Below are 24277 nucleotides of genomic sequence, written 5' to 3' on the forward strand. Positions count from 1 at the left end.
CACACCCACCCTTCTGATCTCTGCTTACAAGTAGCCCAAGTGCCTCAGAACAAAACTTTTTTCCAGAGTTTGATCAGGGTGAGTTATAGAGTATTTTCAGGCCCATCTCGAGTTACTAGAACACCAGCCTACCAGGTTAAGGAGCTCATGAATGTTAAGACTAAGACAACTCTTCTCTAGCACTGGGCAAAATTTTTCCCACAAAACATTTTTTTTTTCAAAGAACAATGCAGATTCGGTGACACTAAAACATTTTGTGAATTTGTGTCAATTTTGCCAAATAGTTTTTCTTGAAAACAAAATCAAATCCTGAACACATCAAAACGTTGTAATTTTTCTGTTCAAAATCACTTTTGTTGAAAAATTTCCTTTAATTTTATTTTTTTAAATCCAAAACATGACAAAATGTTCAAGATTGAAACAAAACATTTCATTCAACCCGAAAATGATTTTTTTTAAAACTTTTTGATTCAATGAAAATTTTCATTTTGGTTTTGACGCCAAACAAGTTTTTTACAATTTTTTTCGGAATTGCCAGTGAGTTTAAAAATTGTTATTCGTCCACCTCTACTCTTTTCCCATATCCCACTTCTCTGTTTTCCTCTGGACCAAGTGAAGCTGCTAGTTCCAGAAGTCAGCTTCAGCGCATCTCAAGAGAGTTGGCCTAGTGGAAGCAGTTGGAGAAGTCTCTAAAATGAAGGTTGAGTTGGTTCAACTCTTTCCATCTCCCAGCCAGCGCCTCTGGCACAGTGTATCATTACAAAGTCTCAATGGTAGCAGAGTACTGCAGTCTGGCATTGCCTAGTGTTTGAGTTGCAGAGGCTTTAGGAGAATATAACATTGTAGTTCAATTGTCAATAGATAAAATATTCATAATAAAATATAGGTTCAAGGACTAGACAATGGGATATAAACCCTCTGACTTCTAGGTCACCAGTTCAAATCCAGCCACAGATGGCACAGCAACTAAAAGCTATTGCCATCTGCTAGATCATTGACCTAGATGGTGTCAGTCCTGTTCCCGGTGTCTCCACCATAGCATGGACTCTTGCTCTCTGTAGAAGTCAGAATTGAATGGGCAGTAGAAACACAGACCTACTCTCCCCTTTTTGGAGGTGGGTTCCGGAGCAGCATGAGGCAACGTGTGCTGTTGCTGTCCATGCTGGTTCTGCTGGTCCCTGGGTAAACACGAGTCTTCGGTCACCCAGTGGCCAATCGAGCATCGTTCTCAAGATTCACCTGAGATAAGAAACAAAACATGAAGATGCAGAACAGCGCTTGAGCATGGTTGCTGTGAACTAGGGGGGTGGCATCTCAGGAGCATGCTACAGTCTGTCATGGGGCTGCACTTGCAACATTTTGTGTTGAAGGTTGGGCAAGTTAACCAGGTGGTTGGTGTGAAAAGGAGAGAGGGGTCAAGCTGTGCTCTCTGAGCATCTAAAACAAGCCTGTTTCTGGGAGGAAGGGCACTAGAGTTAGGCTGGATAAGAGAGCCTCCAAATTCCCTTACAGCTGTTGGTGCTGCAGTGGTGCGCACAGTCGTGTGGGAGGAAAGTGGGATGGGCTGCTCTGAGCAGCCTGGACATATCCACCAGCCCACACACTGACAGTAAAGAAATGGATGCTACAAGGGGGACTGTGGAAAGGAACAAAATTAAAAGTTGAAAAATGACATGTCTCATCGCCCCTACCACAAATTGGTCGTGCCGATGTCAGGGGAATAAGAAAGATCTGCTATTTCCTTGCACATGGAGACGGGGTTGGTTCCAAACCCTTCAGAAAAACATTCCACAAAAAGCCAAACAGGACACTGCCACCCACAAAATGCAGCTGGAACTGGAAAGGATGGGGGGAAATGCAAAAGTGAGGCTGGTGTCAGTGTAGATATGGGGGATGTGTGTGCAAGACTCTTTATAACAAAACAAAACAAAAGACTCTATTGACCGGGCTGTCGGCAGAGGCTGAGATTTTTGTAGGGATGGGGAAAGGCTAAGGGCAAATGCTAAATTATGAGGGGAAAAGAATGTTGTTTGGGAAGATCAAGAAATGCAAAGGTGGAACACGGGCTCAGCTCTGTGATAGAACTATGTAACCAGTGTGATATGTCCCCTCCAGTGGTGGCTGGACCACATTGAGGTTAGTAAGCTTGCTACAGCCTTGACCAATAAAAGCACATTTTTTTAGCTCAGGCAATAGCGGCTCATGCTTTTAGATCCAGAGGTCCAAGGTTCAATCCCTACTGCCAGTAACTCTCCCAGGGACATTGCATTACGTATATGTATTAGACCTGCTTTGAGCAGCGTTAGATGACACAAGGTGAAATCCTGACCCCGTGAGAGTCAATGCGAGTTTTGCCATTGACTTCAGGGGGGCCAGCATTTCACTCACAGTGCTTAAAACACTGGCAGCAGCTAATGGCCTGGCTACGCCAGAGCCCCCAGTGTTGGTAACTTGGGTGGAGTCAAGCTGGAGGTAGCAACGGTGGGAAGTCACTGCAGAATTTCCCAAGTGTACACGAGTATGTTGGCCAGACGGCTGTCAGAGACACAGCCTGGTATCCAGTGCCTCTTGTCTCCCTTCTCTGCCTTTGTCTCTAGGGTCACCCTCCCCCCTCAGTTACTTTTGTTATGCCCCACAAAGCTGTTTCCTCTGATGGTGATAGACTAGTATCATATGAGATGGCCAGGGTAGGTTTTTGAAGGGCTTTCAGGCTCATAGTCACTGCTTTGGGAGAGATTTCAGTCCCTGTATTTCCTATATCACTTTTACCTCTTTCTTTTTTGGCGGTGTATATGCACATATAGTTTTCTTCCAACTGCCACCTTCACATCTGATTGGACGATGCTATTGGAAAATAATTGTCCTAGCTGGAAGTGTCGACCTGGTTACAGCACATTTCCTGCCTTTAAAGAGATAAGGCTCTTTTCTATCATTCCTTCTTAACTTTGTCACTCTATAACCAATCTGAATTAGTAACATATGAATATGGATCTGTTACCATTGATAGCTAAATATTATTAAACTAGCCAGATAATATAAATGCTCAGTCGTTGCTTAGGAGAGAAGCACACATGAACACAAAATCAAAGCACATATTAACATAAACACATGTATGTTTGTGCGAATTTTTTTCTATACATATAGAACATGGACATGAAGTCTTATTTGATGGCAGCAGTTTGTCCTTTGGCTGTTGGATACTGTGTATGGTAACTCTCTGTCCCCCTCCTCTACATACATGTTAGGGGGACTGTTGACAAATCGACTGAAATGGCTTTCTGGCTCTTCTGTGCCAAGGGTTCGTGTTAATTTTAAAATTCTCAAAGCAGCAGGGCCAAATCTATCCTGTTTTATCTTTCTCCGGAGTTAGCCCCCCTCAATATAGCTTCTCAGCACCTCATACATTTACACACATGGCAATGGGACATTAACACTTCTGGGGTGTGCTTGGAAGAGCTTGTGCCAATTCTTTCAGCAAAAATCTCTTTCTCTCCTTTTAAGGTCCATGTCATCCTGAATGTGGCAACAAAGGCTGCGATGGTCCTAATGCAGATCAGTGCTTGAATTGCATCCATTACAGTCTTGGAAGTGTTAAAGCTGGCAGGTAATGATGTTATTATTTATTTGCATTACAGCAGTGGCCCTTTTGTGCTAGGAGCTGAATGTGCTACTAATAAGAGACAGCCCCCTTCCTCCAAATAGCTCATAATCTAAACAGACAAAGGATGGTAGTGCAGGAGCATTATTGGTCCCATTTTACAGATGGGAAAATAAGGCACAGAGATGAAGTCACTTGCCTGAGGTCTTATATGGAGTTTGTAACCTGAACCTTGAACTGCTGCATCCTTGTTCAGTGCTTTAACCACCAGGCCATTGTTTTGTTCACAAGTTAGTGTATGATGAACACTCTAGTTTAATGAAATATCATCTGAAAGAGAAGCCTGGTTGAGATCTGTTAATAGAAAGATGAACCAGTTGCCTGTGGTGGGGAGGAAGGATGGTCTTGTGGTTAAGGCAGAGCCCCAGGGCTCACCAGACCTGGCTCCTCTTCCTGCTTATACCATGGGTGACCTTGGGCAAGTCACTCAATCTCTCCAAGCCCCACCTATAAAAGGAGGACAATGATACTTCCCTGCCTTCTAGGGCATTGTTAATGTTTTGATGCTACTCAGATCATGTGGTGATGAGTGCCCTAGAACATTAAATCATTAAAGGTCACCGATTCCAGTGCCACTTTGATGGGTAGTTACTAAAAGTTGTTTCCATTTGACTGGTGTTTCCCATGAGACTTGGGCTCTGAAGGGCCTAAATTATTTTTGAAAATGGGGTGTAGGTGCCTAAATCACTTTGGCTCTTTTGAAATGTTTGCCCATAGAACTAGTTATCAAGTCAGTGTGCGTTAACATTGGGGGAACTGTAAGAACCTTTGAATCCCATGCTATTTATGGGAGCGGTTTTAAAGACCATTCCCAACCACTGAAATTCAGTTTACATCTTGATAATTAATAAAGAATAAATAGGAGTAGATTGTTTTAAAGGATGAAATGATCTAGTAATTCTGCAAGTAAAAATACTGATGAGGGGAGCTGTCTGGTAGGATGACTGGTGTGCAGTAACCATCCCACTGATACAGTCAGACAAGCAAGTGCTGGAGTTAATTGCATAAGCAGCATTTCTTTACAATAAATACCAAATGAGAAGCAAGCACTTGCACAGCTAAACACCAGACTTAATGAGCTGAGAATACTGTACCTTCTGGGAACTGGGATCCATACGCTTTTGCTTTTCAGATGTGTAAATGTGCATCTGTTTAATTTATACTTGGTAGTATAATCCTTTGAAGCCAGCACACGTACTGCCCCAACACCTAGACGTCCTGACACCTAAATCCTCTCTTGGATTGATTTGTATCTCACATGAGATGATTGCATACTATCAGTTCAGACTTGGTTATTGCAACTTGTATTTTACAAAGCAATCCCATCTGAATATCTAATTCCACAAAGATCATGCTACGACAGTGCTTAATAGTAATTTTTTCCAAACACCTCTAACTTGGTGGAATGACTCAGCAGAAACAAGAACATAGGTGCAGCTAGCAAGGGATTTCCTCAAGGTCAAAGAAAGGAGCCACAAAATCTCCTTTAACCTGAGGTTCAACCTAGTCCTAATATAATTTATATTGCCTTAACACCTAAGAGCCCTAGTCCATTGTGCTAGGTGCTGTACAAAGAACCAAAAGATGATCCATGCCCCAGAGACATGACAAACTAAGTATAAGATAAGGGACCACGGAGGGATACAGACAGAAGAACATAAGGAACAATGAGACAGTAGTACCAGATGCTTCCCCAAAGGCTTTCTTCTTCCTCCGTCTCCTAAAGGGTTTATTTCTAAGCCTTCTCCTGAGCACCTGTGCAGGAGGAAAGAGAAGCTGAGCTGAGAATGATGAACTACAGGTGGCCAATATTAGTCGCATGGCTTAATGCGCTCCTGGAAGACACTCTGATACCATGGTGATGAAGGCATCATAAGAACCTATGTAGAATAGAAAGTTTAGCCCCTTGCTCACTGTCTGGTCCCTAGATTTATCACCGTACCTTTTTGCCTTAGTGTAATCTCTTTATCGTGGCCAATCCAGTGAGGCGTTGAGTGGCCTCCATTCTTGTTGGCTTTGCTGGATGCATCTGGCGGAAGTGAGTCCTCGGACATTGATTATATGTCTGGTTTGTTTAATTCTTCTCCAGGGTGTGTGTGAGCTCATGCCCTTCGGGGTATTTTGGGGATAACGCAAGTAGGAGATGCCGAAGATGCCAGAAGGGGTGCGAAACCTGCACGGGCAGGGGCCGAAACCAGTGTACATCTTGCCAACGCGGTTTCTATCACCACCAGGAAACAAATGCATGTGTGGTGTTCTGTCCAGCTGGGTTTTACGCCGATGAAAGTAAGGATGTGAACCGTCTACAGATTGGAGCATGAGAATGTGGGGGGTGGTTTTTTCCCCCAAATGAACATGAATGGAAGAATTTAAGAAATCTAAAATGTCAGGGTAGAGCCTCCATGTGATGAGCCTTTGAATCAGCATCTAACAGGCAGATCTCTACTGCAGTCAAGTTGAACATGGCACTGTTGCTGCTACTAGTGATGACAACCAGAATGCTACAGTAACGTGAGCCAGTGCAAGAAAAAATACACAGTGCCTCTTCAAAAATTGGACTGATCATCCTCATTAAGAGGCACACGGTGACAAACTCAAAATTTAAGTGTAGACACTTCCATAGTTAGATTGACATAAGTTGCCTTGCGTTGACCTAACTCTGTAGTATAGACCAGACCTTAATCACCTAACTCACTTAGATACCTATGGAAAATTCCACCTTAGTCGTTATTTCAAAGGTGGAAACCCCAACTAGAGAAATGTAACTATTAATTGCCATGGCTGCAGTTCAGTAGGCATTATTATTATTATTTATTATTATTCCACCTGTCTCGCTAAGGTGTTTTGCTTTGGATCACTTGCCAGGGACGGGGTGGAGAAAGAAAAGAGGTAACCAATGCAAGCCATTGAACAGAGAACGGAGGGGAATTTAAAACAAAGTGACATTTCCCAATATCCCATTGTAAATACTGTTTTTCCCCATAATATTAAAGGTCACATTTGTGAGTCTAACGGCTGGAATGTCGTTCCTCCCCCAGCCCTTCCTGCCAATACTCCCTTTTGTTCCATTGTGTCTGTAATGAGTAGCCATGGACAGCACTGTGAACATGTTTAGTAAGTCGAGCTGTGGGCAGGGATAGAAATGCTGCTGCTTCACTTTACTCACACGGTGGATCGACATCAGTCTATACTTAATGTATCCATGAGGCCCCATCAGCACAAAACACCCCATGGAAGTCAATGCGAGCTTTGTCTGAGTGAGGATTTGGACAATCTAGAGCCCAATCCAACTCCCATTAAAGGCTCCCATTGACTTCAATGAGAGTTGGATTGAGCCCATAGTATGTGTAAGAACCCACACAAATTTATGCAGCTTCTGGCCTATTGAAATGTCTGGGGATAATTTGATATCTATGAGAAGCAGCATATATTGAATCAGAAACATCATAAAACTCCTAGCCGAGTTGGCTTAATCAAGCAAGTATTTACTGTGTGTGTGTCCCTCTGAGTTATCCACATAGTCTGAACACCACCCATCTGTATGTCCTTTTAATAGAAAGGGTTCACGGTATGACGAAAATGCTGTTCCACCTCTGTAAGCTGTTGCCTGCAAATAGCTGCTGAACTGCAGGACTTTTCAACTCATAAGATCTTTCTTGTGCATTGTGGCTAGACTGCTGCTTGCATTTCTCTGGGCAGATTTTATTTGTACTGACTTTCTTTGTTTCTAAAAGGTCAAAAACTCTGTCTTGAATGTCATCAAAGCTGTAAAAAATGTGCTAGTGATCCAGATAAACATATTCTATGCAAGGATGGATTCAGGTAAAATTAACTTTCAAAATGTTTGTCTCTATATTAAACTAAAGAAACTGATGTGAAATCTGCACATTATGATAAATCAAAAAGCGGAATTTAAAAAATAGATATTTATGTTTCAATAACACTACGACTGTGATCCAAATTGCCAAAAGCCAGGAAATTCAAAGGAGGGAGCAATCATTATATAACATAACTCATCCTGTAGCTCAGTGTTTCCCAAACTTGGGACACTGCTTGTATAGGAAAAGCCCCTGTTGGGCCAGGCCGGTTTGTTTACCTGCCGCATCTGGAGGTCCGGCCAATCGCGGCTCCCACTGGCTGTGGTTCGCTGCTCTAGGCCAATAGGAGCTGCTGGAAGTGGCATGGACTGAGGGCCTGGAGCAGTGAACCATGGCCAGTGGGAGCCGCAATTGGCCGGACCTGCGGATGCGGCAGGTAAACAAACCAGCCCGGCCCAACAGGGGCTTTCCCTACACAAGCGGCGTCTCAAGTTTGGGAAACACTGCTGTAGCTGAAAAGCACTATGTACATTCCATCAATTTATCTACAGCACTCATCACTGTGGTATAGAAGTGCCACATTGCACGTATAGATAGCCCTGAGTGGGCCTCAGATGGCACTGCTAAGTATTATTATTTTTATTGTTGTTGTCACTGATAAAGAAAAGTCTCATTTCCCCATCGTTTAGGGTTGATCCAAAGCCCACAGAAGTCAATATAAAGCCTTCCATTAATTAAATGGGCTTTCGATCAATGGTCTTTAGAGTGGTGTAAATCTGGGAGTAAATCCATGGCAGTCAGTGGAGTCAGTCTAAGTGAGAGGAGAATCAGCCCCAGATTGTTAGCTGACCACCGACCACCATTTGGACTTGTGTCTTTGATGTTGTCTACACTCTGAAGATGCTTTGCAATATAGATATACCGGTGAAGTCCCTTAGTGTTAGACGGGGCTTATGCCAACAGGAGTTTTTCTGTCAGAGTAGTAACACCGCCATCCCAGATGACATTAGCTATGTCAACAGAAGCATTCTGCTGTCAACATAGCTGTGTCTGCACTGGGGTTTTTGTTGGCTAGTGGGGTGGTGCTTCCTTCCCCCTATCCAAGAGTGCTGGCCGTGAAAACTTTATTGTGTAGACCTGGCCTCAGTCTGCTAACAGGCATGATGTTATCTATCATGCTCGCGTTACACCTACTCCAGCCCCTGTTAAGGTCCATGGGAATCGGAGCCAGGCCTGTTGTCTCTAGATGGGCCTACCCCTGCCAGCTGCCGAGTACTCTGTCCCAGCATGGACATCACCAGGAGCTGAGAGAGCTCAGCTCCATGCAGCATGGGGCTCCTGTCTCCCACCTCACTTCTGGCTCTCACTGGCTCTTTCTAATCCCCTTAATGCTGTCTGATTTAAATTCCCTTTGCTGGGTTTGTTTATAAGCTGGGCTGGGGGTGGGGATGTGGGGAGGACATCTAAAAGGAAAAAAGACCAAATAAAAATGCTTACATTGAATATTATACAACGTACGGTTTCTACATGAGCCTCAGGGAGCTACTTCAGAACCTTCCCCGGTTCAGCACATCCCCTGCAGCCGATTTTTCAAAACAAGGGATGTTTACCTAGTGACAGGAGTTATTGGGTTGATCCTATAAATATCTATTTTGGGTGCATTTAAAATGCATACTACAAACACAGAGGTCCCTTATTCAGGCCGTATTTAAACAGGAAAGTTTTACCGGTTATACCAATATAGCTATAGCAGTCTAGTTGTACAGATATAGTTACACCGGTACCAAAAGCTCATGTGGGCACTCTTATTTCAATATGAGTGACTTTACTTATTTATTTGTTTGTTTATTTATTTAATTTTGGTAGCTTAAACCCTTCCCAAGTGACATAAGCTAACCTGCAAAAAGTCACGCTTAGACCAGAGTCAGTGTCCCCAGGGAGGATACTGGCATAACTATAGCCCCTTATGCATGGCAATTCGGAGTCTCAGCTCCTGGAAAAAAACACAGACACACACACACACACACACACACACACACACACACACAATCAAGATGGCTCCTTTGGTGCTAACTTGCACTGGGCCCAGCCAGAGGCGGCTCCAGGCACCAGCACGCCAAGCACGTGCCTGGGGCAGCAAGCCACGGGGGGTGCTCTGCTGGTCGCCGCGAGGGCAGCAGGCAGGTTGCCTTCGGTGGCATGCCTGCGGAGTGTCCGCTGGTCCTGCGGCTTTGGCGGACCTCCTGCAGGCTGCTGCTGAATCTGTGGGACCGGGGACCTCCTGCAGGCAAGCCGCCGAAGGCAGCCTGCCTGCCATGCTTGGGGCGGCAAAATACCTAGAGCCGCCCCTGGGCCCAGCCCTACAGTGAGAGGAGGTAGAAAGGCAGCTTAGAGCCACCATTGTCTCTTCTTACCCCAGCTGTGCTGGGTGGGAGTTCAGTGCTACTGGGGATTGAGGGCGTGGGCTCATTTTCAGAAGTGTCTTCGGAAGCCCAAGTCCCGTAGTTAAAAATTCTCCCCCATTAAAGTAAAAGTGTGAAACTGGGATGTTTTGTCTCAGTGTTTGAAACTGGAAGTGCTGAGCCCATGTGACCACTGTCCTGAATTTGGTTCTCCTCTGCTGGCGTGTGCGTAGCTGTCTGATTCAGTCAACAGGCTGTACTTGGACCGGAGTGACTCTTTGAACAGCACTGCTTCACAGAAGTAAAAATTGGTAGCGCCGAAAGGTTCTGCAGTCCCTCAGAAAAGAGAACTGGGAAGCGGTTGTCAGGTGTAAGCCACAGAAAGCTACCTCCCTTTTAAGCTGGGAATCCAAATCCTCTCTGTCACATTAAAGCAGTAAGGGCCCAACAGAAGCGTCTCCAATAAGAACTTTCTGTTTCTGCTCATTTCTGAAACCTAGAGAAGGGTCCGTGGGGGGGGCTATGGTTTTTCAGAGCACGGCTGAGCGGTCAATCACATCTGGCTTGCGAGTGCAGCAAAGCCTTTTGTTCGGAGGGCTTTGTGTTAAACTACAGATGGGTCCAGTCTGGATCAGAACTCCTTGGATTAGGGGTCTGGGCCTGAATTTCTGGGCTTTGGCCCATCTCTGATTAAAAACACACTTTATACACTGGGCACACTAAAAGCTAAGTCCCAGATTCTACCACCCTTATTCCCATGGAGTAACGCCGTTCTGCACACACAGACCTGTTGGTTCCAATAGGAGTAATCACAGCGTAAGGGCTGGTCTTCTACGTACTGTGAACGTGGCTGGCAGGATCCGAACCCAGATCATTTGCACACGTGCTGTTTCAAAACATGGTACCTTTTGGGGTCCATATAATGGCCACCAAATACTAGTGTAATAAAGTTTAGATTTAATCCGTGGTAGCTGTAGTAACTGTGGATGCTGCAACACCATCCAATCCATCCTTCCTGTAGGTAGGACCCTGCTCTGCTCAGCTGAGAGCAACTGCAAGGCTTGTGGCACCTTATCCTTGGAAGCTACATTGCAAAGTTTGAGGCCCAGTTGTGATCCCCATACTCACGTGAGCGAACAGCCAGCGCCCTAGGACTGCTCGGGCATGTAACTGCTCAGCACAATGAGGAGCCAGGAGTCTGATGTGGCCCTCGGGATTTAGGCTGCACGAATCCAAAGGAATTCTTGCTAGTCTTCAGAATCAAACAGTATTGAGAAAATAATGAGGATTTATTTGTATTACTGTAGCCCCCAGGACCCCCAGTCATGGACCTGGACCCCATGGCACTAACAGAGAACAAAAAACAGCCCCTGCCCCAAAGAGCTGGCACTCTCGGCATGAGTCACCAATCAGTGAATAAAAAACAAACAGCTTAATTCCTCAAAAGCCCGGCATCCTGGTAGTAAAGAAGAAACACCCTCTACAAGAGAGAAACCCTTGATATGATCTCTCTGTCTTGCAAAGATCTAACAGTGTTCTGTGTTACAGGCCTTTCGAAGAGTTGGGCCAGCTGCCCATGTCTTTTATTTTTATTTTTTTTAAAAACCCTCCCTTTCCTCTTGAGCACTTCATTAAAGATCCTGCAGCAGGTTTTTTTGAAAGGCGGGGGGGAGCGGTGCATCCCTAGAAGGATTTGAATGTCTTTTGAAGTGATGGCTTAGTTCCAGATGCCTTCTGTCCAGCTGGGAGAGAAGGCAGCGGGTAGCGGTGCTGTGCTTTTGTATTTCACGTGTTTTTAAACGTCGTTGTTGTTTTGGGCATTCGTGTATTACAGTAGCACACTGAAATCAGCGCCCCATTGTGCTAGGCCCTGTACACAAACACATAGTGAGAGGCTGGCTCTGCCCTGAGCAGCGTATAATCTAAATAGACGACAAGACAAACAAAGGGGAGGGAAGCAGAGGCCCGGGGGCTGAAGTGATTCGCCCAGGGTCACGCGACAGGTCGGTGGCCAAGCTGGGTTAGAAACCCTTTCTGATCCTCAGTCTATTGGGCTATCTGCTAAACCACGCTGCCCCCAATAACACAATATTTGGGGGCAGGCAGAGGGGGCCACGGAAGTACAGATTAAAATAATCTTCACTTTCTTCTTGTGTGTTTAGGGCGATGTCCTGGAAAGGGCCGTAAACCAATTATTAATGCTCCAATCCAGCAATTGGATCCCTGTGGCAGCCCCCACCAAGATGTGACTGGGGCCTGAGCTTGGTCTCAGTGAACCAGACTTGACCGGCCAGCTGACAGACAGTCCCTTGGGCCAGCTGGTGTAGCTTAGAGCAGCCACTGGGGCCAGGCATAGAACCAGAAAAAACAACCCCTCTTCTCTGCTGCGCCAAGCAGATCTTGCCCAGCGCAGAAAATCTGGCTTCCTGGGCCCAGTCCTTGGCTGCGGTCATTGAATGCAAGTTAGGGTGTACGTGGGGGGGGGGCTTTAAGCTATAAGCCACAGTTGTGCTGCTCTGATCCTGGCCACGCTACAGCAAGCCAATCTTTTGGCATAATTATTACAGACGGGTGTAGGAAAACACTGATCATGTTCCCTGCAACAGAGCAGGGAGGGGCTGGTGTTGAAGCAACTACAATGGCTCTGTGCCACATAAGAATTCCCTTACCCAGGGCAGATCCTCTGGAGACTGGGTCTGCTGGGTTCACTTTGCTTTGGGGAAGGTGGTACACAGCTGCCTCAGGCTGCCCAGTCCTTAAACAGAGGCTTGTATTAAACCTCTCGATGGTGAAATCACTAGGGACTGGGGGAGTATGTGTGTGTTTTGGTAAAACTTTCTTCCCTGCTTTTCCAACAGCCCATTAGGAGCAGGCTGTCTCCCAGAATGCCAGCCAGGCATGTACTTCAGCAAAGAGACCCGGAAATGTGAGAGGTGCCACACGAGCTGCCAGACATGTGTCGGTACGTTCTTCATCTGTGCGGGGTCCCGAGTCGTTCTCCAAACAGCCTTAAACCCAGCCCTCTGTGCCTGAGCCGTGAGCTCGCTGCTCTGCAGTGCAACAGCACCTGGCCTTATAGAGCATAAGGTGCACTTTGAAGCAGCGTCGTTGGGTCAGTGCAAAAATTAACCCAGCAGCTTGTGGAAGGAAAATAAACGGCTGTGTGGGCTCAGGGCGTTTCGCTCGCCGTGAAAAACCCAGCACAGCAAAGGGAAAGCATCCCACCATGCTGCTTTTCCACGGGGACCGCGGCCCCCGGTCTTTAACAGACAGGGCTGGCTCCAGGTTTTTAGCCACCACCAAAGCAAAAAAAAAAAAAAAAAGCCGGAGTGCCGCCCCTTGAAAAGTGCCGCCCCAAGCACATGCTTGGAACACTGGTGCCTATAGCTGGCCCTGTTAACAGACCGAGTCCTTCTCAGGGTGTTTGATAGGGTTACCCCTGTTGAAGAATTCTCTCCAGGTGAGCTACAACAATGCCACTCCTCTGCCCTCACCATCTGCATGTGCATGTATAGAAGTAAATGGGGCCTAAAAGTCACAACCAGGTTGAGCCCCATGGTGGTAGGTGCGGTACAAACATAAAGGGGGGGGGTCAGTCACTTTGAGCTTGGGATGGTCACGTTGCTCACAAGTGCCCAGCAAACCCTTTTCCGTGCTGCCGTGGATGCTGTGTCTGCTGGATGGACAGCAGAAGCAGTTGTCTTTTACAAATGCTTTAGGGAGTGTTTTTTTACATTTTTTAAATTTTATTTTATTTTTTGTATTCTTACACCTGTGAAGCCAGGCGCTTTAGTTGAACAAGGCTCAGGGGGAGCCCTCTAAAAATGACCTAAGACAGCTTTTCGGTACATAAAAATGGCAAGAGTTTGAAGTCTGTTACCTCGGGTCATTGCATGATTAGTTAGAAGGGATTGCTGGGAATCTCCCCCACTGAAAAAGGATCCAGCTCCCATTTATGCCATGGGCCCAAAATATCAGACTTTGAACCCATCGCTGGGGCAGGACTTCTACTGCCGGTCCTGATCTTCACGCCAGGTTAATTTCGGGGAGAGAGGAGAACTTTCACATCCTGGGGAACAGATTGACTTTACAAATAAAAATATGGTGGCTCTGGGGCTTGGAACGTTGCACTAAATGCTGGGAGACGGGTTAGTGGGGAGAGTGCAGGTGAGGCAATCAGAGGGGAGTGATCGATTTATTCTCACGCAGCAACAGTGAGAGAAAAATTATTTTTAAAAGTAGGAAAATACTAATTGTGAAACCACAAACATTAGCCGGTGACACAGGACATGCGTTTTAACAATATGACTGGGTTTCAAGCTGATGGTGTCCCTGTAAATATTACCTATCGAACAGCTAAGCAGTAGATCAAGGTGTAAGCAGCACCTAGAACATGTGAACGCATGAGAAGGAAGCGCTGTTGCTCAGAGTGCATCAGTCTGGGTTTCTTGCTGTTAGTCCCTACAGTATCTCAGCAATGTTTTCCAGAAAATAAAATCAAGTCTGGCTCTCGTTACTATCATCCGGAAACTGAGCTCCTGCCACAGTAATCTGTTCTCAGCCTGAACCGCTCAGCCTACCGCATTTCCTGGTGCCCTGCGCAGCTGCGTGCCGCCCCAGCCCCTGCTCCACCTCTTTCCCATGGCCCCCGCCCCTGCTCCACCCCACTCTCCTGAGGACTGAAGCAGGGCTGGGCCTGCACTCACCAGTGGCAGGAAGGGAAGTGCAGCGGCCCGGCCCCAGCCGTGCCTTCGGTGGGTACTGGGGCGTTGTCCCCACCCTGTTCCCCAAGCCAACCCTGCGGGGGGAACTGTGTAGGGCCCCAGAATAGCTAGGGACGTCCCTGCTTCTGCCGCCTGGGGGAAGTGGGTTGGGTCTACCTGCACTTGTGCTGGACATTTGCCAGGCCACCAGGGGGCAGCAAAGAGACAGGGACAGGGGAGCAGCTGGGCTCTACATAAAATCTCCCAAAGTGCAGTTTTTCCAGCTTGATTTTCCTGTCATCTTCTCATGGCTCTGAACCTTCCCATATGCATGAAGGGCTGGTGTGAAGGGGACAACGCCAGACTGGTACTTTGTCTCTCTCTGCCTGGGGTATCTAGTCACCCAAGAAGGTAACTTGTACCCCCCAAAAGTCACCCGTTGTTGCTGATTCAAGATTTTTGCTTGCCGAGGCCTCTCAAAAGTAGCCCAAACTGGCAAAGAACCGCAGAGGCTGGCAGCGCTGAAGCACAGTAGCAGCTGCAGGAGGAGGAGGCTGCATGGAGACTGCGCTATAACATAGCACCACCTGGTGGTCACAACAAAAAGGAGCAGGACTTTCCTGGGAGCCTGGCCCAGCCATGTATGTCTACACTGTATATTAAGCCCAGGCTCTGTGTCAGGTCTGAGTCCAAGCTCCGCTGCTGTCCACACACCGATCAGTCTGACTCAGGTCACCCAGACACTCAGGATCCAGGTCCTGGGCCCCGCTAAAGGGGTGGGTCAGAACCTGAATGTAGGCCCTGTCCTTCTGCAGTGTGGACGCAGGTCAAGCTGCAGACCCGATCAAGGTCTGCGTGGTGCAGTAGGATTCGTCAGCACAGCTGAGACCCGGGTCCAGCAGTCATAAACCCAGGTTTATGATGCAGTGTGGATGCTAAAGTGCGGGCTTGGAAACACCGACTCCATAAGCCCAGGTCCCATAGACCCGGATTTACAATGCAGCATACACATAACCCAAAGAGGTTGTGAGGAGTAGGGCGAGGTGGCCCCCTTTGCTGCATCCTGGCCATAACATTTGCTTAGGTGTGTTGTGGAATGTTGATTTTCCCTTCCTCAAAGCATCAGGAACTGGCTGCAGCCGGAGGAGGATGCTGGTGCAGGAAGAGAGGGAGAGATTGGTGGGCTGCGCTGTTCCTGCAAACCCTGTGACCTTCCCTACTTACAGATTTTCCTGCTTGCCTTTCCTGCCATCTTCTCCTGGCTCCGAACCTTCCCAACTGAAAGTTAACCATGTGCACAAAGGGCCGGCCGTGTAGGGGACAACGCTGGGCTGGTACTTTGTCGTGGTGTCTCTGTCTGGGGTATCTAACAGCAGGGTGAAAAACAGTCAGAAAGTCAGTGGAGATCGGAGGGTGTGGGCGCTGGAGGGCTTGGCCAGTGTGCGTGCTCCTAAAAATGTCAGGCTACACCTAGCTGCACACCCAGGCCTGTCGGCTTCTCCTGAAGGTCCTTTCTAGCCAGGCTGTTGGGTTAGCTGGGTCTTCGCTGGGCCTGGGATGTGGGCATGAGCTGAGGAACCATTTAGAGTCCAGCTGGCACAATAGTCTCAGGCAGCTTGTTTATTCTGCCGCAGCCTTCTGGAACAGAGCAGACTCCTAGTCCCGAGTGTCCCTGGCTCCCGTCCGACACAGTCATCATAACACAATGCGGTAATTGTCTTTGTAGCAGACTATAATATTTCACATCTCCCTTGTTCTCCTTAGGGCCAGGCAAAGAGGCATGCATACAATGTGCCAAAGATTTCCACCTGCACGAGTGGCGATGTGTCCCTGCTTGCAGCCAGGGGTTTTACCCTGAGGCGGTGCCAGGTCTACCTTATAAAGTCTGCACAAGGTACAGTGTCCTCTTGTGACCTTTCCCTTTGAAGTTAGTGTGATGAAATGCACAGGGAGCCATTCTTAATAGCTGACTGGATACATCGGCAATCGGAGTGGGGCTGATGATAGCGTGTGTCACAGGGAACGAAGATAAAAATCCTGAAAACAACTGGCTGGTTGATGCTGTTTACTAGACCGACTTAAATGGTCAAAACAAGCCCTGAGCTTTCAGAAATTCTTCACCGGAGCTGATTTTTCATATGGGTGACAAGTGAAAAGTGTCAGCGTGGAGCATTCTTAGACAGTAAACTCCTTGGGGATTGTCTGATGGTTCTATTTGTACAGCACCTGGCACAATGGGGTCCTGGTCAACGACTAGGGCTCCCAGGGGATACAATAATACAAATAACAAATGATCATAATACATCCTGTCTCAGGACCAGGAGGCCCTGGGTTCTAAACACACACCAAGCTTTGGGCTCATAGGCACCACTGCCGTGGGTTGCTGTGCTCTCCTTCAAGGCAGATGTTAAACCCTTGTGGCTGGGGTGAAAATTAGTACTTCTGCAGTGCCCTTTGAAAAGGGTAACTCTGGTAATCAGAAAACAAGGGCTGGTGCCTGAAGGTGTGTTGAGCATAAACTAACTGCTCCATTTGCCTTCACAGCCAGTTCTCTAGCAGTGTTTAACGCATTCCTTTGCAAAGCACTGAGATGGCTTGTGCAGGAGAGGCGCTGTAAGAAACCAGATTCTACTCCATTTGCAAACAGTAGTTTCTTGACCTAAGTGGAGACCCTCATTGAATTTCACCTAATTTTTTGTAAGGAATAAACATTACTTTTTAATAGTAGAACCAAATGTTCTAATTTCGCCAGGGAGTATCAGACCCAGTCGGCAGGTTTCATCCTTTTGGGAGGTTTCATCAGCACATCTAAATCGTGTCTCCTTTAGACAGGAGAAATGTCTGACCTTGCTCCTTTTTTTTCTGTCTCATCACCTTCCACTTTAGCACTTAGACTCTCTGTAGTTGATCCAAGCTGACTTTCTTCCTCAAAAAACGGAGTAAAAAAAGTGATGCAGTGAAGAGATGTTGCACTTATTTATTCCCTGACAAAAAACTCTGTGAAACTGGAGAGTACATGTCGTTAATTTAGAAACCCTGGGGATGTGGCAGTTGTCCCCCGAAACAAGCATTACTGATCACGGCATCTCTACAGGGCAGAGTTAAGCTTGCTTAGGAGCCTTAACTGCATTTCTGTACTTTAACATGGCTGGGTTTCTTTTAAGTTTTACCTCTGGATGTCCTGAGCTTGGGGTAATTACAGCATTCCTGGGTGGTTTTTAACCATTAAATTCCTGATGTGTGTTCTCCAGCATAATGGTTTTTTGTCTGTGAATATTAAAAATAGCTTTGTTTTAATCTTTTTGTTAAGAAGGTGAAGGAGGAGGGAAATAACTGGGACCTCTTTTCCCCCGTTCTGCCCCCCCCCAGTTCCCCAAGGCCATCAGAGTGTGGCAACTTATTAATCACTACTGACCAGAAACAAATGTGAAATGGAGGTGAAAGACTCCTGTGTCCTATCACCAGCCCAGTAAGAAGTTCAGCCCCTCATGGTTCAAGTTTTCCAAAGAGAAAGGGGCTGGTTCAGTCTAGATGTAAGTGGGTTCAAACCCATTCTCTTCAGTGCCCTTGAGCTGAATTTGCCCTACGGTCTGTCGGGTCTCGACACAAATGGTTGTGGTGCCGAGAGAAAATATTTGTGTGCTTGTCTTTTTGTCAGATGTGATGACAGCTGCTCAGCCTGTGAAGGCTCCAGGGATAACTGCATCAAGTGTAAGGAAGGTTTCAATCTGCGCATCGGCTCATGCATCACAAATGTAACCTGCATGGATGGTACGTAACGAGAGGGCAAACATGTAATAAAGACCCCAGGCTGATACCCCAATAGCACAGATGTGTCTTAATGCTTCCCTAAAGGGGCAGCTGGAGATTCCCCTGCCATCAGGGGTTCCCCAATGGTATAAAGTCATTAGAATCAGCTCTACATCACCCTCCCCCATCTCTGTAAATGCAGCCTGTTAGGGTATGGCCGGCACATGCTGTGCTCTGGTTATTCAGAGCCATTGAGCGGCCCATGGGGACTGTTCCAGCTAGCATTAGTTAGAGCATCCCTGTGGTTGCACTAACTTACACTGGCCCAAGGATGCAGGAAGGCTGGAAAGCGGCTTAGAGATACATTTGCCTCCCCTGGTCTCCACGCACCCTGGTGCAGCTGAAGATTGACTCTATAGATTGAGTACTCTCTGTACAGGGACCTGGGCCCAAATCCTCAGCCGCATTTAGACTCCATTGATTTCGCTGGAAGTTAGGCATCTAAATATTGTGGTGGATCTGGAGCCTCCCCTTTCTATAGGTCTGCAAGGTGCCTAGGATGCTGTCAGATCATAATAATAAAAAACTTCCTAGAATTCAAGTGGAACTGGTCTTGGAATCAAACCAGAGACTAGATGAGAGAAATGTATAGGGACATAAGGAAAAATCCTTCAGCTGCACCTTTCCCAATTATCTACATTCCCAAGAATCCCCTGGCTGTAGTCAACAAAATGCTCCTGATTCTTCATTCTCTCCTCACAACAAAAACAGGGAGAATGTTGGATGCTGTGATTTCATATTTATGGAACATATAATTGACCTACTCAAATTAAATCAAGTTACAGAATTCCTGACCTAAAACAGCACTATGATTTCGCCCATCATGGTATCTACACCATGCTTATTGCTCAAGTACACACGTGTTTGAATTTCATTATATTTCATCCTTGGACTAATTCTCTCACTCATCACAAAGCGTCTCCATTCCTTCATTACAAACAGGTGGCGATGCCCCTAAAAAGTGACTTCTTTTCCATTTTCTCTCCTCAAACACTGGAACAAATTGCATTGCCTGTTACCTGTGCGAGGTTGTTTATTTAAAATGTTAATCTGTTTTCTCAGATTCTCCTATTCCTGAACGCAGCCCCTCAGCTTTCAAGACTCTCTGTGAGATTGTGAAATCAAAAAAGCTCTGTGAAATGAAGCTATTCGTACAGTTATGCTGTCAGACATGTCTCATGGCTGGATAAAGTTCAGTATCTGCATCCAGGAATTCCACCACCTTGCAAGTCCAGTTTGCCAAACCTTTAGGACAAAAGTTTATTTTTTCAACTTTGGGAGAGTTTACATGGTGCTGCCTAACATCAGTTTGATAGCTTTAATATCTCTGTCAATTTGTTTCTATAGCAACATAATGAATAGCATTAAATCTAGGTAGGATATTATTCTTGGTAATTAAGGCCCCAAAGATACAAAACAAATGGCAATATTAATACTCTCAAATGCTTCTCATGAATGAGGACTGATGTGTGATCTAGACACCTCACCTTGTTTCTTAGTCAAAATCCTTCTGATTCAACCATTCCAAGGGCATAGCAGGAGATCAGGACTCGAAAGCACCGAGGATTTCTGTGTCTCTGAGAAGAAGCAGCTATTAATGTTTAAACACTTTCTGTTCTTCTATGCTAGCTCATGACTGATAAAAATCCATGTTAGAAAAAAAAAGCAGTACAGTATTTTTCTGTTCTTTACATATGTAAAATGATGAACTGTGTAATCTGAACTAAATAATCTGCTCGATAAAAGCTCTAAAGCAAAGTATTCAGGTTACTCGTTGGCTTCTGTTGTTAACTGTTTCTGTCTGGCCATAAATTTGACAATAACTGGAGACTTGAGGATCATATTCAGAGTTGGTGTAAGAGGGACAATCCAGTGCACCTGCTAGTGCCGTTGGAATTTAGCCCATAGTGTCTGTTGAGGCCCTCAACCTGCCAGCTGTTGCATGCAAGCAGATCCATGCCCCTGCACAGAGCCCCACTGATTCAGTGGGAGGCTGGCCAGATGTAAGGGTCCATCCACATGGCTCAGGAGTCTGATCTACTGAATCCATTTCTCTTCCGAAATAGTGATTAAGTTGTTGATGAACTCCATTCTAATCATTGAAACCCGGTTAGGTTCTTCCTCTCTTAGCTAAATGAGATGGTTTTCCTGTATTTTTACCCTCCAGCACTTTGCATCAAAGCCTCTTCTATATGACAACACTTTGATGGACTTAACACCTCTAAGAAATCCCGATGCCGATGATCCGGTCAGGAAATGCCTTCCCTATCCAGCTCAGTTCTCTAAAACAAATCAGAATCTCTTCACTCTGTCTCCAAACAGAATGTCATATGGTGTTTGTATAATTGTTTAAAGTTTATTTGGCTATGTTGTCCTGAGATTTTTTGTAATAACTTATACTGTATTTCTCCATAGATTATTAATTATTATTGTTATTATTTTTATGGGAAGTGGGGAATCTTTTATGTGTCTTATTCAGGTGTTTCCCCTTCTCTGGGACCTCTGTTGCCAGACTTTACAAAGATGTTATTTTCATAAGACATATGTAGATGATACTTCTTATGTTGCATGTTCTGATTTTCATTGTTAATAGTTTTAACAAGTTCAGCCTTCTGCCAGTGAAATTCACAGTAAAAGCTTTTATCAGTTCTTTATGAAGCAGGAAGAATCCGTTTTTTTTTTAATTCAAATTATTTTCACCCTGTCTGGGCCTGTCCAGTAAAACCTCAGCCAGGCGAACAGGGGATGGCCAAATGTCATTGTTCATAAAACTGAATGGATCAACAACCACGTAAAGGCAAAGCTTCTATGAACTGAGCATAAAATTAATAAATTGTTTACATCCACTGATGAGTGAGTCTGTACTCTTTCCAAGATGCCAAGGTCAATGGATTTATCTTGTCATTCAGGCCAGAGTCAGATCAAGTGTGTGATGTTTCTGTGAAGTCTTTATTATTTTGATGGTCAGAGCTTGATGGATCAGGGTCAAAAGTCAGTTGTCCAAGATTTTTTGCTGGGGGATTAACTATGTACTTACTGCTGGAGATGCATTTCTTCTGCAGAGGGGCACACACCCATTCTCATTAACTAGTACCAATGCTTGTACCTTCAGAGGAAGCTTAGATCACACAAAAATCCAAGGTACTTACTAATGATGATTTGCGCATAGCACTTTTCATCCTGAGGGCTCCCGAACTACTTTGCAAACCTGCATACAAACCACACGTAGCATGGCAGCTAGCAACACACAGCAACGGGACGGGATTGTCATGGCAGAAAGTGAAGAACATCTTATCACATTTAGGTAGGCAGAACAAAGTTACCCAAGTTGGAATTTGGCCTGGACCTAGAGGTGAAGACCCCTCCGCCTAAGAAAAGTTCTAGGCAATTTTTAATGAGCCCTGGTGCTCAGGGACCTTGCTTTTACCCTGAAAGATGTACGCTCCAGCAGAATGGTGCCCTCTAAGGCCAAGCTAGGGCATCGTTTCAGTACTGATTCCGAGAGAAACAAATGCCCACCACTACTTCCTGCAGCACCTGGCTGTTCTTTAGTTCCCCATCCAGGCACTAACCCGGACAGCCCTGCTTATTTGGTGAGCTCTGTTGGAATTGCAGCACAAGGCGATGTGGCTGCAGGCTTTGAACTAAATGAAAGTAAAAGCATTATCCTATCGCTGCAGCCAGAGTACTAAACCATCATGCCTTGCTGTAACAATCTAACTCCAGAGGATGGGACGTACATCATTGTGTTGGTGGGACAGTTCAAATGGACTCCCAGGCTCAATATGGCTTTACTGTGGTGGTGTAGATTCAATTTTTGACCTGGCGAAGGCCTGGCTTCTTTGTTTGCAGGTACAAAGCTTGAGTATTTGCATCTATCAGGTAGGAAGGGGCACAAGTGCTCTGAGTTGTGCCTGCAATTCAACTGTAGGCAGGGCCGCCCAGAGGATTCAGGGGGTCTGAGGTCTTGAATTGCTGCCTTAGACCCGGCACTTCGGCGGTGGGTCCCGGGGCGGAAGGACCCTCGCCGCCGAAGACCCAGAGCGGAAGAAGGCCCGGGGTGAAGGACCCCGCTCCAGGGCCCCCGAAAAACTCTCGTGGGGGCCCCTGTGGTGCCCGGGGCCTGGCGCAAATTGCCCCACTTGCCCCCCTTCCCTCTGGGCGGCCCTGACTGTTAGTGCAAATTGTGTAGGTGCTTCCAGATGGAATTCAAGGTGGTGGTTTTAACCTAGCAGGCCCTAAAATGATCAGTTACTTGTGAGATTACTTCTCTCCCCCATGATTTACTGCCACAGGTGAGATTAGCAGAGGTGTTCGAACTGGATCTCCCTCAATTTATTTTCCTTTGGTGAAATTCAGTGACCTGTGTTTATGGAGAAGGTCAGACAAGACAATTACATGTTTCCAACTCAGCTCTCAAGGCCTGGAAACAGCAGCTGGTGGTAGAAAGGCCAACGTAACCTTAGCAAATACCTGAGCAGGAAGGTGTTTATGGGGACTGATGTTGTTCAACACAAACGTCCGGTGCTGTGTTTGAACTAAGCAAGAGCGAGCATCAGCACTTGTAAGTGGAGGTGGCGGGGGCAGTTGCTGAACTGATGGTTCATGTACGTTCACGCTGGGGGAAAGGTGTGGACTCTGTTCAGATCCAGCTGTGCCCAAAGGAAACAGCCTTTCTAGCCAGGATGCCACCAGGCATTTGTACAGAGGAAGTTCTCTCACCCTTCATTACTTTCAAAAGTGGGGTAGAACAAGGCGTTAAGCAGCCCGGCACTCTATGGTCTCACGGACAGCTTTGCCAATGCATCCTGATCCTCACCTGCAGGCAGCCCGACTAGCCTAGTCCTGGGTCACCCCCCAGTCTGGCAACACACCTCGCTCCTCACCTGCTGGCACATGCATCCGACGAAGTGGGTATTCACCCACGAAAGCTCATGCTCCAAAATGTCTGTTAGTCTATCAGGTGCCACAGGACTCTGCTGCTTTTACTGATGCTAGGGCTACGTCTACACTACCCGCCGTATCGCGTAGTAGCGTCGAGAGATCGGATCGATATATCCATCTCATATCCGATATATCGATCCGCGATCGCAATCGATCGAATTCGAATCTCCACCGCGCCTCAACGGCGCGGCGGGGTGGGAGAGGAGAGCCAGCCCACATCGATCATCGTGAGAGGGGAGAGTTATCGATATAAGATACTTCGACTTCAGCTACGTTATTCACGTAGCTGAAGTTGCGTATCTTATATCGATTTTTCCCCTTAGTGTAGACCAGCCCTAGTGCACCACCCCGTGGGCCTCCATGAAAAGTCAGTTTGACAAGTTCCAAATATATTTTTGCATCAGAAAACTCCAGGCTTCCGACAAGGGCGACCAGACAGCAAGTGTGAAAAATTGGGATGGGGGTGGGGGGTAATAGGAGCCTAGATAAGAAAAAGACCCCAAAATCGGGACTGTGCCTATAAAATCGGGACATCTGGTCACCCTATTTCCACCTGACAGCTCCCCCTTTCCCCACACAGCGCCAGGCAGGGACTCCTGGCTTCACGTCACCCCCGGCCAGCCCACACGCCGCGGGGGGGGGGTGTACATGAACATGAACCCGGGGGGTCCCCACGCAGGTTTTTTGCACTCTGAAGGCCCTTTGCGTACAGGACACTCAGCGGCGCTACCTTGTCTCCTCCCCGCCCCCAGCTGTAAGGCCAAGAGGCGCCATGATGCTCGGAGCTGCCTCACCCGCCCAGAGGGTTTCACCGGGCGGCGCCCGCCGCAAGCCCGTCACGTCCAGTCATTCCGGGCAGGTTTCCAGCCTCGATTTCAAGTGCGGGCGGGGGGAGGGGAGCTGCCTGCGTTGCTATGGCGTTGGGAGGCGGGGCCCAGAAGC

General features: G+C 46.7%; 1 protein-coding gene and 1 long non-coding RNA gene across 7 annotated transcripts in view; one reads left to right on the forward strand and one right to left on the reverse strand.

The window, feature by feature from the left end:
* Positions 1-21241, forward strand: part of PCSK6 (proprotein convertase subtilisin/kexin type 6) — a 102728-nt gene extending 81487 nt beyond the window's left edge. For all 3 annotated transcript variants that reach the window (XM_039490951.1, XM_039490950.1, XM_039490952.1), the window contains 7 exons: positions 3502-3604; positions 5748-5944; positions 7393-7480; positions 12737-12840; positions 16346-16475; positions 18240-18352; positions 19454-21241. In XM_039490951.1, the coding sequence (XP_039346885.1) occupies positions 3502-3604; positions 5748-5944; positions 7393-7480; positions 12737-12840; positions 16346-16475; positions 18240-18352; positions 19454-19581 (863 nt within the window). In that variant the 3' untranslated portion in view covers positions 19582-21241. The remainder of the gene's footprint in view (positions 1-3501; positions 3605-5747; positions 5945-7392; positions 7481-12736; positions 12841-16345; positions 16476-18239; positions 18353-19453) is intronic.
* The window catches only part of LOC120373084, a 28549-nt gene extending 4341 nt beyond the window's left edge, over positions 1-24208 (reverse strand). Inside the window, exons 1-5 of one of the 4 annotated variants that reach the window (XR_005585366.1) lie at positions 24066-24208; positions 19879-19968; positions 17752-17848; positions 2770-2903; positions 1096-1239 (exon numbers count right to left, since the gene is read on the reverse strand). This is a non-coding gene — a long non-coding RNA (uncharacterized LOC120373084). Of the gene's footprint in view, positions 1-449; positions 1240-2769; positions 2904-17751; positions 17849-19878; positions 19969-21540; positions 21662-23210; positions 23240-24065 lie in introns of those variants that run through there. The other 3 variants (XR_005585363.1, XR_005585365.1, XR_005585364.1) reach the window with 3 other exon arrangements.
* Between the last annotated feature and the right edge of the window lie 69 nt (positions 24209-24277).

Source organism: Mauremys reevesii, linkage group 10, assembly GCF_016161935.1.
Source record: "Mauremys reevesii isolate NIE-2019 linkage group 10, ASM1616193v1, whole genome shotgun sequence".
In the NCBI taxonomy this organism is placed as follows: Eukaryota; Metazoa; Chordata; order Testudines; family Geoemydidae; genus Mauremys; species Mauremys reevesii.